We start from the raw sequence: 13,576 nt of genomic DNA, 5'->3' as shown, positions 1-13,576 counted from the left end.
ATAGCCCATGTTCAAAAATGATGAAAAATGAGGATAACATTTTTTTCAAAAATTCAAAAAACAATGGGCTATAACCCATGTTTTTTGAAATTTTGAATTTTCTTCAAATCCTCAAAAATGATGAAAAACGGCGTGCTATAGTATGCCGTACGGTAGGGGCTATAGCCCATGTTCAAAAATGATGAAAAATGAGGATAATTTTTTTTTCAAAAATTAAAAAAACGATGGGCTATAACCCATGTTTTTTGAAATTTTGAATTTTCTTCAAATCCTCAAAAATGATGAAAAACTGCGTGCTATAGTATGCCGTACGGTAGGAGCTATAGCCCATGTTCAAAAATGATGAAAAATGAGGATAACATTTATTTCAAAAATTCAAAAAACGATGGGCTATAACCCATGTTTTTTTTCGAAATTTTGAATTTTCTTCAAATCCTCAAAAATGATGAAAAACGGCGTGCTATAGTATGCCGTACGGTAGGGGCTATAGCCCATGTTCAAAAATGATGAAAAATGAGGATAACATTTTTTTCAAAAATTCAAAAAACGATGGGCTATAACCCATGTTTTTTGAAATTTTGAATTTTCTTCAAATCCTCAAAAATGATGAAAAACGGCGTGCTATAGTATGCCGTACGGTAGGGGCTATAGCCCATGTTCAAAAATGATGAAAAATGAGGATAACATTTTTTCAAAAATTCAAAAAACGATGGGCTATAACCCATGTTTTTTTAAATTTTGAATTTTCTTCAAATCCTCAAAAATGATGAAAAACGGCGTGCTATAGTATGCCGTACGGTAGGGGCTATAGCCCATGTTCAAAAATGATGAAAAATGAGGATAACATTTTTTTCAAAAATTCAAAAAACGATGGGCTATAACCCATGTTTTTTGAAATTTTGAAATTTCTTCAAATCCTCAAAAATGATGAAAAACGGCGTGCTATAGTATGCCGTACGGTAGGGGCTATAGCCCATGTTCAAAAATGATGAAAAATGAGGATAACATTTTTTTCAAAAATTCAAAAAACAATGGGCTATAACCCATGTTTTTTGAAATTTTGAACTTTCTTCAAATCCTCAAAAATGATGAAAAACGGCGTGCTATAGTATGCCGTACGGTAGGGGCTATAGCCCATGTTCAAAAATGATGAAAAATGAGGATAACATTTTTTTCAAAAATTCAAAAAACAATGGGCTATAACCCATGTTTTTTGAAATTTTGAATTTTCTTCAAATCCTCAAAAATGATGAAAAACGGCGTGCTATAGTATGCCGTACGGTAGGGGCTATAGCCCATGTTCAAAAATGATGAAAAATGAGGATAATTTTTTTTTCAAAAATTAAAAAAACGATGGGCTATAACCCATGTTTTTTGAAATTTTGAATTTTCTTCAAATCCTCAAAAATGATGAAAAACTGCGTGCTATAGTATGCCGTACGGTAGGAGCTATAGCCCATGTTCAAAAATGATGAAAAATGAGGATAACATTTATTTCAAAAATTCAAAAAACGATGGGCTATAACCCATGTTTTTTTTCGAAATTTTGAATTTTCTTCAAATCCTCAAAAATGATGAAAAACGGCGTGCTATAGTATGCCGTACGGTAGGGGCTATAGCCCATGTTCAAAAATGATGAAAAATGAGGATAACATTTTTTTCAAAAATTCAAAAAACGATGGGCTATAACCCATGTTTTTTGAAATTTTGAATTTTCTTCAAATCCTCAAAAATGATGAAAAACGGCGTGCTATAGTATGCCGTACGGTAGGGGCTATAGCCCATGTTCAAAAATGATGAAAAATGAGGATAACATTTTTTCAAAAATTCAAAAAACGATGGGCTATAACCCATGTTTTTTTAAATTTTGAATTTTCTTCAAATCCTCAAAAATGATGAAAAACGGCGTGCTATAGTATGCCGTACGGTAGGGGCTATAGCCCATGTTCAAAAATGATGAAAAATGAGGATAACATTTTTTTCAAAAATTCAAAAAACGATGGGCTATAACCCATGTTTTTTGAAATTTTGAATTTTCTTCAAATCCTCAAAAATGATGAAAAACTGCGTGCTATAGTATGCCGTACGGTAGGAGCTATAGCCCATGTTCAAAAATGATGAAAAATGAGGATAACATTTTTTTCAAAAATTCAAAAAACGATGGGCTATAACCCATGTTTTTCGAAATTTTGAATTTTCTTCAAATCCTCAAAAATGATGAAAAACGGCGTGCTATAGTATGCCGTACGGTAGGGGCTATAGCCCATGTTCAAAAATGATGAAAAATGAGGATAACATTTTTTTCAAAAATTCAAAAAACGATGGGCTATAACCCATGTTTTTTGAAATTTTGAATTTTCTTCAAATCCTCAAAAATGATGAAAAACTGCGTGCTATAGTATGCCGTACGGTAGGAGCTATAGCCCATGTTCAAAAATGATGAAAAATGAGGATAACATTTATTTCAAAAATTCAAAAAACGATGGGCTATAACCCATGTTTTTTTTCGAAATTTTGAATTTTCTTCAAATCCTCAAAAATGATGAAAAACGGCGTGCTATAGTATGCCGTACGGTAGGGGCTATAGCCCATGTTCAAAAATGATGAAAAATGAGGATAACATTTTTTTCAAAAATTCAAAAAACGATGGGCTATAACCCATGTTTTTTGAAATTTTGAATTTTCTTCAAATCCTCAAAAATGATGAAAAACGGCGTGCTATAGTATGCCGTACGGTAGGGGCTATAGCCCATGTTCAAAAATGATGAAAAATGAGGATAACATTTTTTTCAAAAATTCAAAAAACGATGGGCTATAACCCATGTTTTTTGAAATTTTGAATTTTCTTCAAATCCTCAAAAATGATGAAAAACGGCGTGCTATAGTATGCCGTACGGTAGGGGCTATAGCCCATGTTAAAAAATGATGAAAAATGAGGATAACATTTTTTCAAAAATTCAAAAAACGATGGGCTATAACCCATGTTTTTTGAAATTTTGAATTTTCTTCAAATCCTCAAAAATGATGAAAAACGGCGTGCTATAGTATGCCGTACGGTAGGGCCCATATCGTACGGCATACTATAGCACGCCGTTTTTCATCATTTTGGAGGATTTGAAAAAAATGAAAAAATAAAAAAACGATGGGTTATAGCCCATGTTTTTTGAAATTTTGAAAAAAAAAGTTAGCCTCGTTTCTCATCATTTTGGACCATGGGCTATAGCCCATATCGTACGGCATACTATAGCACGCCGTTTTTCATCATTTTGGAGGATTTGAAAAAAATGAAAAAATAAAAAAAACGATGGGTTATAGCCCATGTTTTTTGAAATTTTGAAAAAAAAAAGTTAGCCTCGTTTCTCATCATTTTGGACCATGGGCTATAGCCCATATCGTACGGCAGACATGATACGCAGTGCAACACCGTTGTAGATCTTCTATTTTTGCTATTTGAATTGGAATCTCAAATTATTTTATATTGTAATCCTGACATTTTTTACTTTTTAATTGCAAATGCATTTAGTTATACTTATATACTTAAATACAAAGACATAAAAAAAGACAATAACATTTGAATACTTCTTTAGAAGTTATTAAAGTGGGTCATGTTTGCATGTTTGGAATTGTAACAGCTGAAATCAATAATATATCAATATTCAGATATTAACCTGTGGGCCACATTAAGTGAAGGTGGGGGCCAGGTTCAAAAGACTTAATTCACAATTTCACAGTGTATTTGAAAGACTGTTTATTTGGCTCCAACAGTAGGCTACAGTCAAATGAAAGGTTACCGTGAAATGTGCAACAAGAACTTACAATACATTTCAATCAATATTTAAGGAGAAAGAGTAACAAATGTAGAACTGAAAATAAACTTACTAGCACTTCCGAAAAGCAAATCTTAAAAGCCACAAGTTTGAAAATGTTATTAATTTGAGTGATTATTTGGTACAACCTCTTACATCAATGAAAGTAGCCTACTATACACTGTGTACACAACAATAGCATTAGTACTTATTGTTAATGAGTGGTTGCGCCACTCACATCATGATGCGCTGTGAGTTTGTAGATCAGCTATTTTCGGTTCGCAACACCGGCGAACAATTAGGCCTATATGTATCAGCATTATTGTACTTTCCCACATTCATACACAAGCTACTACCAGAATAATGTAATGTTACTTAGTGTTGACTGTACCTCAATCGGAAAATAGAACTGTTACACCAAATGTATATTCCATAATACTATGATGTTGCTTTCCGACAAGAACTGATCTACATGGAGTACTGTACTGTAAATTATGCTTTAAGAGACTTATAAGGATCAAGGATCAGGTTTATCTTTCAGATTATATTTGAGAAGAATGACCTGTGAGTTAAGAGTAATCCTAAATCAACTCATTTACGCTCAAATGACTTGATGAAATGTGACTCTTGATCCTTTGTGGTCTTATACACAGGGATATTTCTTCAGGGAAAGAAATACAAAATACAAATTAAAAGAAAAGAAAATATCTGTCCTGGCAGGTCTATTTCAAGACAAATTGAAGAAGACAACTGGTGGAGACATTTAAAGGTTTATCTTAAGTAATACTGAGATGTAAATTAATGTGTCATATTGTTTGGCATTTCTGCAGATGAACTAGCACAATTTGTGAAAATATAGGAAAAAACAACCGTTATGTCACAATACATTAAGCAAAAAATAAGTAGCTGCTGACACTCCTAGCACAGTGCCTTTGGATAGCAAATGATTGTACTGTGACAATGGCTGGAAATCAATAGACAAAAAAAATAAAAAATAAATGCAATGAACATTCGGCAATACAATACAACTTTGAAACATGATTAAAGGGACCAATTTTGAAGGCGAAAACAAATCAAACCAATTCCAGGTCAAAGGTCAGTATTTACATTATTTTGTTTGTTCTTTAGGCAAATAATTCTTTGTCAGGGTATAGTGGTAGTTCGAGAATAACATGAGGAAGAAAATGGCACTATATAAAAACATGCTCAGGTGATCATATTTTTGAGCTGCATTTGATTTTGCACACATCAATAAAAGTATGAATTGCACTTTTTTTTGTCAAAATGAGCATATATTTCAACAGTACATTATCCACTATACATATATCAAATTACATTCAATAAAGAGAGAGAGAGAGAGAGAGAGAGAGAGAGAGAGAGAGAGAGAGAGAGAGAATAAAGAGATGGAGAATTGCAATAACTTTAACTTACATCTGCTGTTGTGTTGGCTATATGACCTGACAAGCACTCAGCCCGTCAATTGCTTCTAGGCATATTCTTTATCACAGAGTGTTTGGACACTCACATAATATAAAAACCAAATGAGTACCATGGTAAGGTGTGCTAAGTTAACTCAAGCTCAACTGTAGGTTTCATAAAGGTGACCAACTTCCTTCACATTGTACCATTTCTAATTTCTATAAGCTACTCTTTCACTGAGCCTTGGTGTGATCCGGAGAATCCATCATGTCAACACTGACACGATGGAAACTGACTTCAGATATCAAAACTGCTGCCTTTTGAAAGGAATGCCTGGAGGAACCAACAATGCTTTCTTTGAGAATAGAAAAATAAATAATGCACCACTTACAATTGTGAAACAAATATAAAAGTATATGCACAAAAAATACTTAAAATTGTTACATACAAAACAAAGAAAATCCAAAACAAACAAATGAACACAAAACCCTATTATCGGGTTCTTGCCACTGGTGAAGTGCACTGATCGAACTATTGTTAACATATTTAACAAATAGCACCATTATTAGGATAAAATTCAGATGAACCTCTCATGTATAACATAACAGTTGTACAATCAATTATAATTTTATAAACCATGTGGAAATATGCTTGTATGAATCAAACTGTCTTGCTGCTTAAACTTGCTGCATGCTTCACCCATTCTAATCATTACTTCATATCATTGATCTTTGATAATGTTCAATATACGGTGGTAACATTTTGTCTACTCACTCTGTGTCTCAGAGGTGGGGTGTTGACAGTTCAGAAATCTGTTAAAAGAGGGAAATCATCGGTAGGCAGGTTGGTCATTTCAAACAAGAGGACAATTTCTATCTTTCTTTCTATTTTTTTAACAATGTCTTCTATTTTCATGCATGCTAATTGCTAACTTTCCAAGGACACAGGGAGACAAAGGCTGTAGTTTCCATTACTTTAGAATCCCCATTGATTGATAGTAAGCAGGTTTCTGAACTGTCCGCATGCAGTCCAACTGGGAGCTGCAGATTGAGTAGAGAACTGGTGCCATCTTATCAAATTAATTATAAGCATTCATTATTAATTAATTAATTAGCATTAGTGAGGACCAATTCTATGAATGTTGAAAATGGGTGATGTGCTCCTTTTAACAATTCTTAGAAATTACAGTAAATCAAATGTTTTAATCACCACTTTGCATAGGTGTTACTCTGTTAAAAGGCATCCGCATCATAAATAACATGACATAATTCATAAAATTGATATACCTTGAGTGGGAGTGTACAGTATGTCGCAACACTGCTCCACTTTGATCTATTTGACATGGAATGTGACTTAACTGGCCACCCATCACATTATGGTTTAGAAATGGAAGCATGCCCAAACATATGAGATGAGCATTTTTGTGTCATATTCATATAGCTAGCCTGCATTTATAGTATCTGGTTTCATTTGTTACTTTAGTTTAAACAATTAAGTCAGTCCTGCAAATGAGTGGTAACCCAACTGAGGTTGCAGCAAACGCAGTATTTTTGTGTTTGCTGAAAAATAAATGGACTTGATCAAAATACTTATATATTCGCGAAAAGGAACTGAAACTTAGACATTATGTTACATCTGTCAGTGTAATTCTGTTAAATCAAGAAATGCACAATATAAGTCCAAGAAATAGTATTCCATGCAGTGAATTTACAACACTGTACCAACAATATTCCGTATACGTTTTTTTACAATGAACAAGTATCTTATTTACCATAAACACCAGGCGTGTCAGTGCTTGTACAAATGTTGTTCGAATGTTGCGCAAGATCAGTGGCTGTGTGTACTGTATTGAAATATGGTTGAATATCCAGGACCACCAACCCAAATTCCCTTTGTGTTGCACATATTAACACGACCTTGTTGCAGTTACTATGCTGTTTAAACATTCAGTAAAATCAAAGCTCAATACACATTAACAACAGTGCGTTGCTATTGTGTATTCGTAACACCGTGACAACACTTACTGTCCTTGGGGTAAATCACCAATTCCAATAACTCAAATTATGATTAAAAACTTGTACATTTCGTATAAAGGAATGAATAACAAAAGCTTGAGGCACCAAAGGCTATCATATACAATATAAACAATGATGAGTAAAAACAAGGAGTAAAAATTCAAAATATATAACAATAATACAAATTAAAATTAAAAAAGACAGCATTCTACAAACGCTCTCGAGCGCCGTCTCTGACAACACGCGAATGCTTTAGCTGATCAGTCACCACTCACCATGGAGATCGATCTGCAGGAAACAAACTATGAACAACTCTCCAACGATCCAGTTGCCTTTTGCTCTAGAGGAATCTAGAGCAGGCCAGTCCAATCTCTGTGAGTCCTGGTTGGTCATAATTTGTTTTCCTGATCAGTGCACTAAACCTTTCTGAGCTTTCCCTCTCGCCCGGCCCACGACAGTAGGGACCGCTGGCTTAGTCAGAAGTATAGACATGGGGTGAGGGGGGTCTTCGACACGCTGTCCCCTGGACCATGCTATAGTGCACCAGCGGAGCAATCTGCAGAAGCTTGGGAGAATCCCACTGCAGGCATCACCTCAATAAAGTAACAATAACCCAACAACTCATCTCTTTTACTTTCTGGGGGATAAACTGTTTTTTTCAGGCTACCAGCCATGGCGTGACTCCCTTGGGAAGATTAGAAGAAAGCAAGAGGTACACAGATTACTAATTCAGAGCTCTGGTGATTTTTCTTTGCTAATAGCAAAATGTTAGTGTTTCTTTTTTTTCCCTTTACCTTTTGTCTTTTTTTTTGCAGAAGCCACACAACAATTAACATATGTATGTACAATACATATAAATATATAGTTTCAGTATTGGGGCTCATGCTTTTGGGAGGGGGAGCAGGGATGCAATGCTCAATTTGAGATGTTTTTTTTGTATTTTTTTTAGTCCTTTGTGGCATGAATGGATGGTGAGCTTTGTTGACAGCATAAAGAACACACATACATACACACACACACACACACACACACACAAAATAACACCTAGCGCTTGGTGTTAGAGAGAGCCAGTCCAGACCCCTGCAAACATCTCCTCCTCCACTTGCTCAATGCTCATCCTCCAATTTCTTCCTTCCAGCCCCCATCGAACCAGACCGGCTTGTGACGCTCCCAGTCTGCGCCATGCAAAGACTAGGAGACAAGTTCTGCCACTGGCCGTGGGGGGTCTGAACTCCACAGAGTGAGCGGGACACACACACAACGTTTTCCACACGGCTAGGTGAGTAGAAGCAGCTTAGGATGTGACACTCTGGGATGTTTTGCTCTTTTTCTTTTCCTTATCATTGATTTCGTTTTCGCGTGAGATTGTTTTTTCTTCCATTACAAAAACTATAAATACATATAAGAAGCATTATTTACAAACTCCATGCGGTTCAGGTTAGAGCGATCACTGCAAGAAGAAAAAAACACAAGAGAGATAGAGATGGTAGAGATGAATGATATCAAGTTGGAGTAAGACATGTGTTGACAGTTGACACAGAAATCTTTCACTTCATTGCGAGGTGACATTCATTTGAGATTAACTGCATGCAGGTTTTGGGATGGGTAAGATTTAAGACCACACCAGGGAAATGAACTTGAATGCACAACAAATGTACAAAATATTCAGAAAACTCAAATTTAAATATACACACACACACACACACACACACACACACACACACACACACACACACACACACACACACACACACACACACACACACACACACACACACACACACACACACACACACACACACACACACACACACACACACACACACACACACACACACACACACACACACACACACACACACACACACACACACACACACACACACACACACCAGAGCTTGTATATTGGCTATTTTTTCTATTAGCCATATGACAAATATAATTGCTTCTAGGCTATTACTATTTATATATCAAGGTGGGTACTTTGCCATAGGTGCCATTCTACATTCAGCATTATAAATCACTCTGGATAAGTGATATAACTACAATTCCATAAAACGCATATGGATTATGGAGGTATGGCCTCACTCACACCTTCGCAACAGACTGATGTATGCTTGTTGTATACAAAGGGTGTGATACATCTTGCCCCAATGCATTTCCAATGGGAGTCACATGGTTTGACCATAGACTGTTGACACAACATTTGTGTTGTATGAGGGAGAGGGGGGCAGTCGAAACACAGCCGAAAGCCATACAACAGCTTGTAGTCCAAAATGTTGTATCAAACCATGTGACTGCCATTTGAAATGCATTGGGGCGGCCATGACACTTACATCTTGCTTACATCTAGCATGCATCAATGTTGTATGCTAGACCGAAAAGTGTGAGTGAGACCACTGGTCAAACAAAGAGCCTTGACAGAACTGAGAGATGGCTTCTGCAAAGTGGGCTGCAACTAAACATTCAAGCAACTGTGGTCTGAATACTTTGCACATAGTGTGTATTTGCAGTGGTGGAAAGTAACTAAGTACATTTACTTAAGTACTGTACATTAAGTACAAGTACAATGTTGAGGTATTTGTACTTTACTTGAGTACATAAATATTGTACTTTTACTCCACTACAATAATTTGAAAACTTTAGTAACTTTTTTTTGTTGTGATTAGGAAAACATACATTAACCACTTCAGCCCTATATACATTTAGGCCATTTGAAAATAGCAGATCTACAAGCTCACAATGCGACGCATTGTGAACTTGTAGATCTGCTATTTTCAAAAGATTGTGTACACATAATTTGAACTTGTGAAATGAGACACTCTGCGATATCAGTACGTTTACTTGTAGTACTTTAAGTACATTATTTGCACTTGTACCTTTGTACTTTTACTTGAGTACATTTTGAATACGGGACTTCTACTTGTAACAGAGTACATCTACATTGCAGTATTGGTACTTTTACTTAAGTAAAACATTTGTGTACTTTTTCCACCACTGTGTATTTGTATAACGACATACAGTAATTGTGCTTTTGAAGCATGTGATATTGCTGTAAATGTCTCTCACCTTCTGCCAGCATCCAGGCATCGGTAGTCCATCAGGACCCTGATGAGGAAAGCGTAATGGGGAAGATAGGTTTGATTAGAAGCAATGAGAATGGTTGAAGCAGTGTTGATTTTGACAGCAAATTTAGATTTTAGTTTTAGTCATAGTCTCTTGAATAGTTTTCATTTAGTTTCAGTCACATTTTAGTCACCTGGAGTGTTTTAGTGTTAGTCTAGTTTTAGTCGACTAAGGGCTCCATTTTCTTCTTTGCCTTTTTGACTATTTTGTAAAAAGTAAAAAAAAAAGGCAAAGAAGTTTAGGGATAAGGGGTTTAGCGGTGTCGAAAATGGAGCCCTATATGTCATAAAATTTTAGTCGACTAAATCTACAGTTGATTTAGTTGACAAAATGTATTTTGGCGGGCCTTGACGCCATCGTAATGACTGATTTTACACTTCGATCTACAAGCTCACAAGCTCACTAGTCCTTTCCTTTCATTTTAGTCTAGTTTTTATTTGTTGACAAAATTGTCGATATATTTTGTCTTAGTTTTAGTTATCATAGCTTAGTTTTCATTTAGTTTCCATTTCGTTTTCATCAGTGAAAAATGGTAGTCGAGTCGAATGGTAGTCATAGTTACTCAATACTGGGTTGAAGCAATGGTATAGGAACTATAATATTTTAATATTTTAACTTTAAATCACAGTGTAAAATGGCCTTTTTTACACTTGATTTGCTGTATTGGTATTGCTTACAAAAAAACCGAATCAAATCTCATCAAAGGAGATGGAATATAGAATATAAATGTTTATTCCTAATATGCAGTTTGAACTTACCAGTGAATAAGCAATACATTGTCAATTGTATACATTGCAACATGTATACCTCATGCATGCAATTTGCTCACATACATTTTTTAATCATGCAATGATTAGTTTATTTTCTTTGCTTTTTTTAAAGAAAAATCCAAGTTAATGAAAACAAATGGAACAAAAAAATCAATGGGTTGAATATGATTAATTATGGTAATACATTAGATTAATTATACATTAAAAACTGCATTCCCTTATTTCAAGTCAATATGAACATTACGTTATGTCTTTATCTGTAATTAAAGCAAAGATCTGAAACGTGTATAGCACACAAACGTCTACATCACCCATTTAAATGAAGTGTCCTTAATATAGGATGTTATTGTGTTCATGCAACACACTGCAATGGTTTAAGGACACTAAAACCACACAACCACAAATAAACATATAAAGCATAAATCATTTTGTGTCCACTGTTGAAAAGGGCATGGTTCATAAGATATTATTGATCTTCTCTCCTTGGTCACGGTCTGGCCCAATTGGTACAAATATAGTCAAGGGGTAAAAGAGGAGTTAACAGAGGAGAGGAAGGGGTCCACGTTTCTAGTGCGTGGATAGATCATCATCAGTAAGTAAGGAACAAGTCAGGGCTGTTGCTAGTCTGTGTTAGCATCGAGTTAACATGGGGAAACAGTCCACTTGGGAATCAGCTGGGCGGCAATGGGATTTAAGCAAATTCCTTTATTCTTTTTATTTTATTTTATATATTGTATTAATTTCACATTATTAATAAAAAATGACACTAGAAGTGTATGCCGTGTACAATAAAAAATGGGCTGCTTGCAGTAAGGAGGGTTAGTTATGTGTTTGGAAAGGTGATTTGTACGGCAAACGTGGAGCATACTGGTGTGCTATAGGATAATGGTTGTGATCTTTTTTTTTACCAATTAAGCTGTCTGGGTGAAGTGAGGGCATGTCCCCATGCGCAGGTGTGGAGCAATGTCATGCAGTGGCAGCATGAAATGTCCCCCCTGCATAGCTTCAGGGGCGGTCAAAGGGTGAGTGAGTGGCATGCAGGTGGGAAGGAGGTAGACAGGAAAAGAGAAATACCGTACCAATTGGCATGGGGCATCCAGCCCGTCCAGACCAGGCTGCCCTGGTTCCCCCTTTTCACCCTTAAAGCCCCGGAAACCCTGTTTGTAAAGACGACCTAGGAGTGTTAACTGGGAGAGAAGTGGCCAGTTCTAAACCCATGCATCCGTCCACTCTGGAGGGATAGCAAGAGGGGAGAGGAGAAGCTGGCCCCTGAGCTCGCTGACACCGCAGTGAGGCCAACCTGAGGTCTGTACATTTGAGACACATCAGTGTTTGTTCTAAAAAAGGACTAGACAATATAGATTTATTTTGTGGATTAGATTCTGGAACTAGCTAAATGGCTAGTTCGCTTGGCTCTGGTGATTTTTAGACTGTGGCGGCGGGATACCGGGTGTCAGGTTATTCAGCGACTCGCTTCTCCTCTCTGGATCCACTGTTCTAAGGTGGCTTGGAGGTGATTTCCAGCTCACAGCTGGGACATACCAATGGGCAGGGTGCATCTAATCCAGGGGCACCCTGTTCTCCTTTCTCTCCCTTAGGCCCTTTTTTCCCCTTCTTTCCCTTCTCCCCCTGTGGATACAATAGTTTGGTGAAGTAAAAAAAAAAGTCAATTTTAAACATTGGGGACATAACTGCGATTAGAAGGGGAGAGGGATTAAATAGGGAGGCTAGAAGCCCACAGCGGAGGGAAGGCATGTTCAGTGTTAGATAGAAGTGGGTGCTCCAGAATATTACTTGTAGGATAGAAGGGTAACAAGGAAGGGGAAGAAGTAAGAGGCAGTAGAGGAGAGAAGTGGTCACTATAAGGGCTGTCAAGACGACAGGGGAAGAGATAAGGAAGCAAGGAAAACACCTCCAGAGGAACAGAGCGCATCAATGGTCATTAATGGTCAACTGAAACTGATGTAAAACTGTATCTTGATCCATGGTCCTTACCAGTGTGAAAATTGACTTGTATGATCACTCTGTGTATACTGTATGAGTCCATACAAGCTCATATAAAACTTCTAACAGTCAAAGTTCCCACCTCAGAATCATGTCACCACAATGAGTGAAAAGATTACTCTCAAATCAAGTCAAATCAACAATACACAGATAACTTCTTAACTGAACCATTCAACACATGCAAAACAAGAGAGAAAGACTGGAAACAAGACATCAGACAGTTCAGAGTAGCACATTTTCTTGTAAAGTGATCCAAGAGAAAACTGAGTAATTATGCATGCATGTGCTATAACAACTCTGTTAACTGTTAACTAAAATTGGACTACCTGAATTTACCGTAAATGTAGCTTATAGTTTGAAAAGAAGCACCTGTGTGCAACATAAGACCAACTGTCCAATTCAGTCTAGACAGCTCTGAATAATTAGCTGGAACAGC

At 36.4% G+C, this 13,576-nt stretch overlaps 1 protein-coding gene across 1 annotated transcript in view; it reads right to left on the bottom strand.

Annotated features, from left to right (window-relative positions):
- Window positions 1–3,733: 3,733 nt before the first annotated feature.
- col25a1 (collagen type XXV alpha 1 chain) overlaps window positions 3,734–13,576 on the bottom strand; it is a 181,992-nt gene continuing 172,149 nt past the window's right edge. Inside the window, exons 35-37 of the mRNA XM_080791994.1 lie at window positions 12,216–12,293; window positions 10,310–10,348; window positions 3,734–8,690 (exon numbers count right to left, since the gene is read on the bottom strand). Coding sequence (XP_080648120.1) covers window positions 8,688–8,690; window positions 10,310–10,348; window positions 12,216–12,293 — 120 coding nt within the window. The 3' untranslated portion in view covers window positions 3,734–8,687. The remainder of the gene's footprint in view (window positions 8,691–10,309; window positions 10,349–12,215; window positions 12,294–13,576) is intronic.

This window comes from Protomyctophum bolini, assembly GCF_963924005.1.
Source record: "Protomyctophum bolini genome assembly, chromosome: 20".
NCBI lineage: Eukaryota > Metazoa > Chordata > Actinopteri > Myctophiformes > Myctophidae > Protomyctophum > Protomyctophum bolini.
Note: the sequence above shows the minus strand (reverse complement) of the source record. Positions and strands in the feature narration are given on the sequence as shown.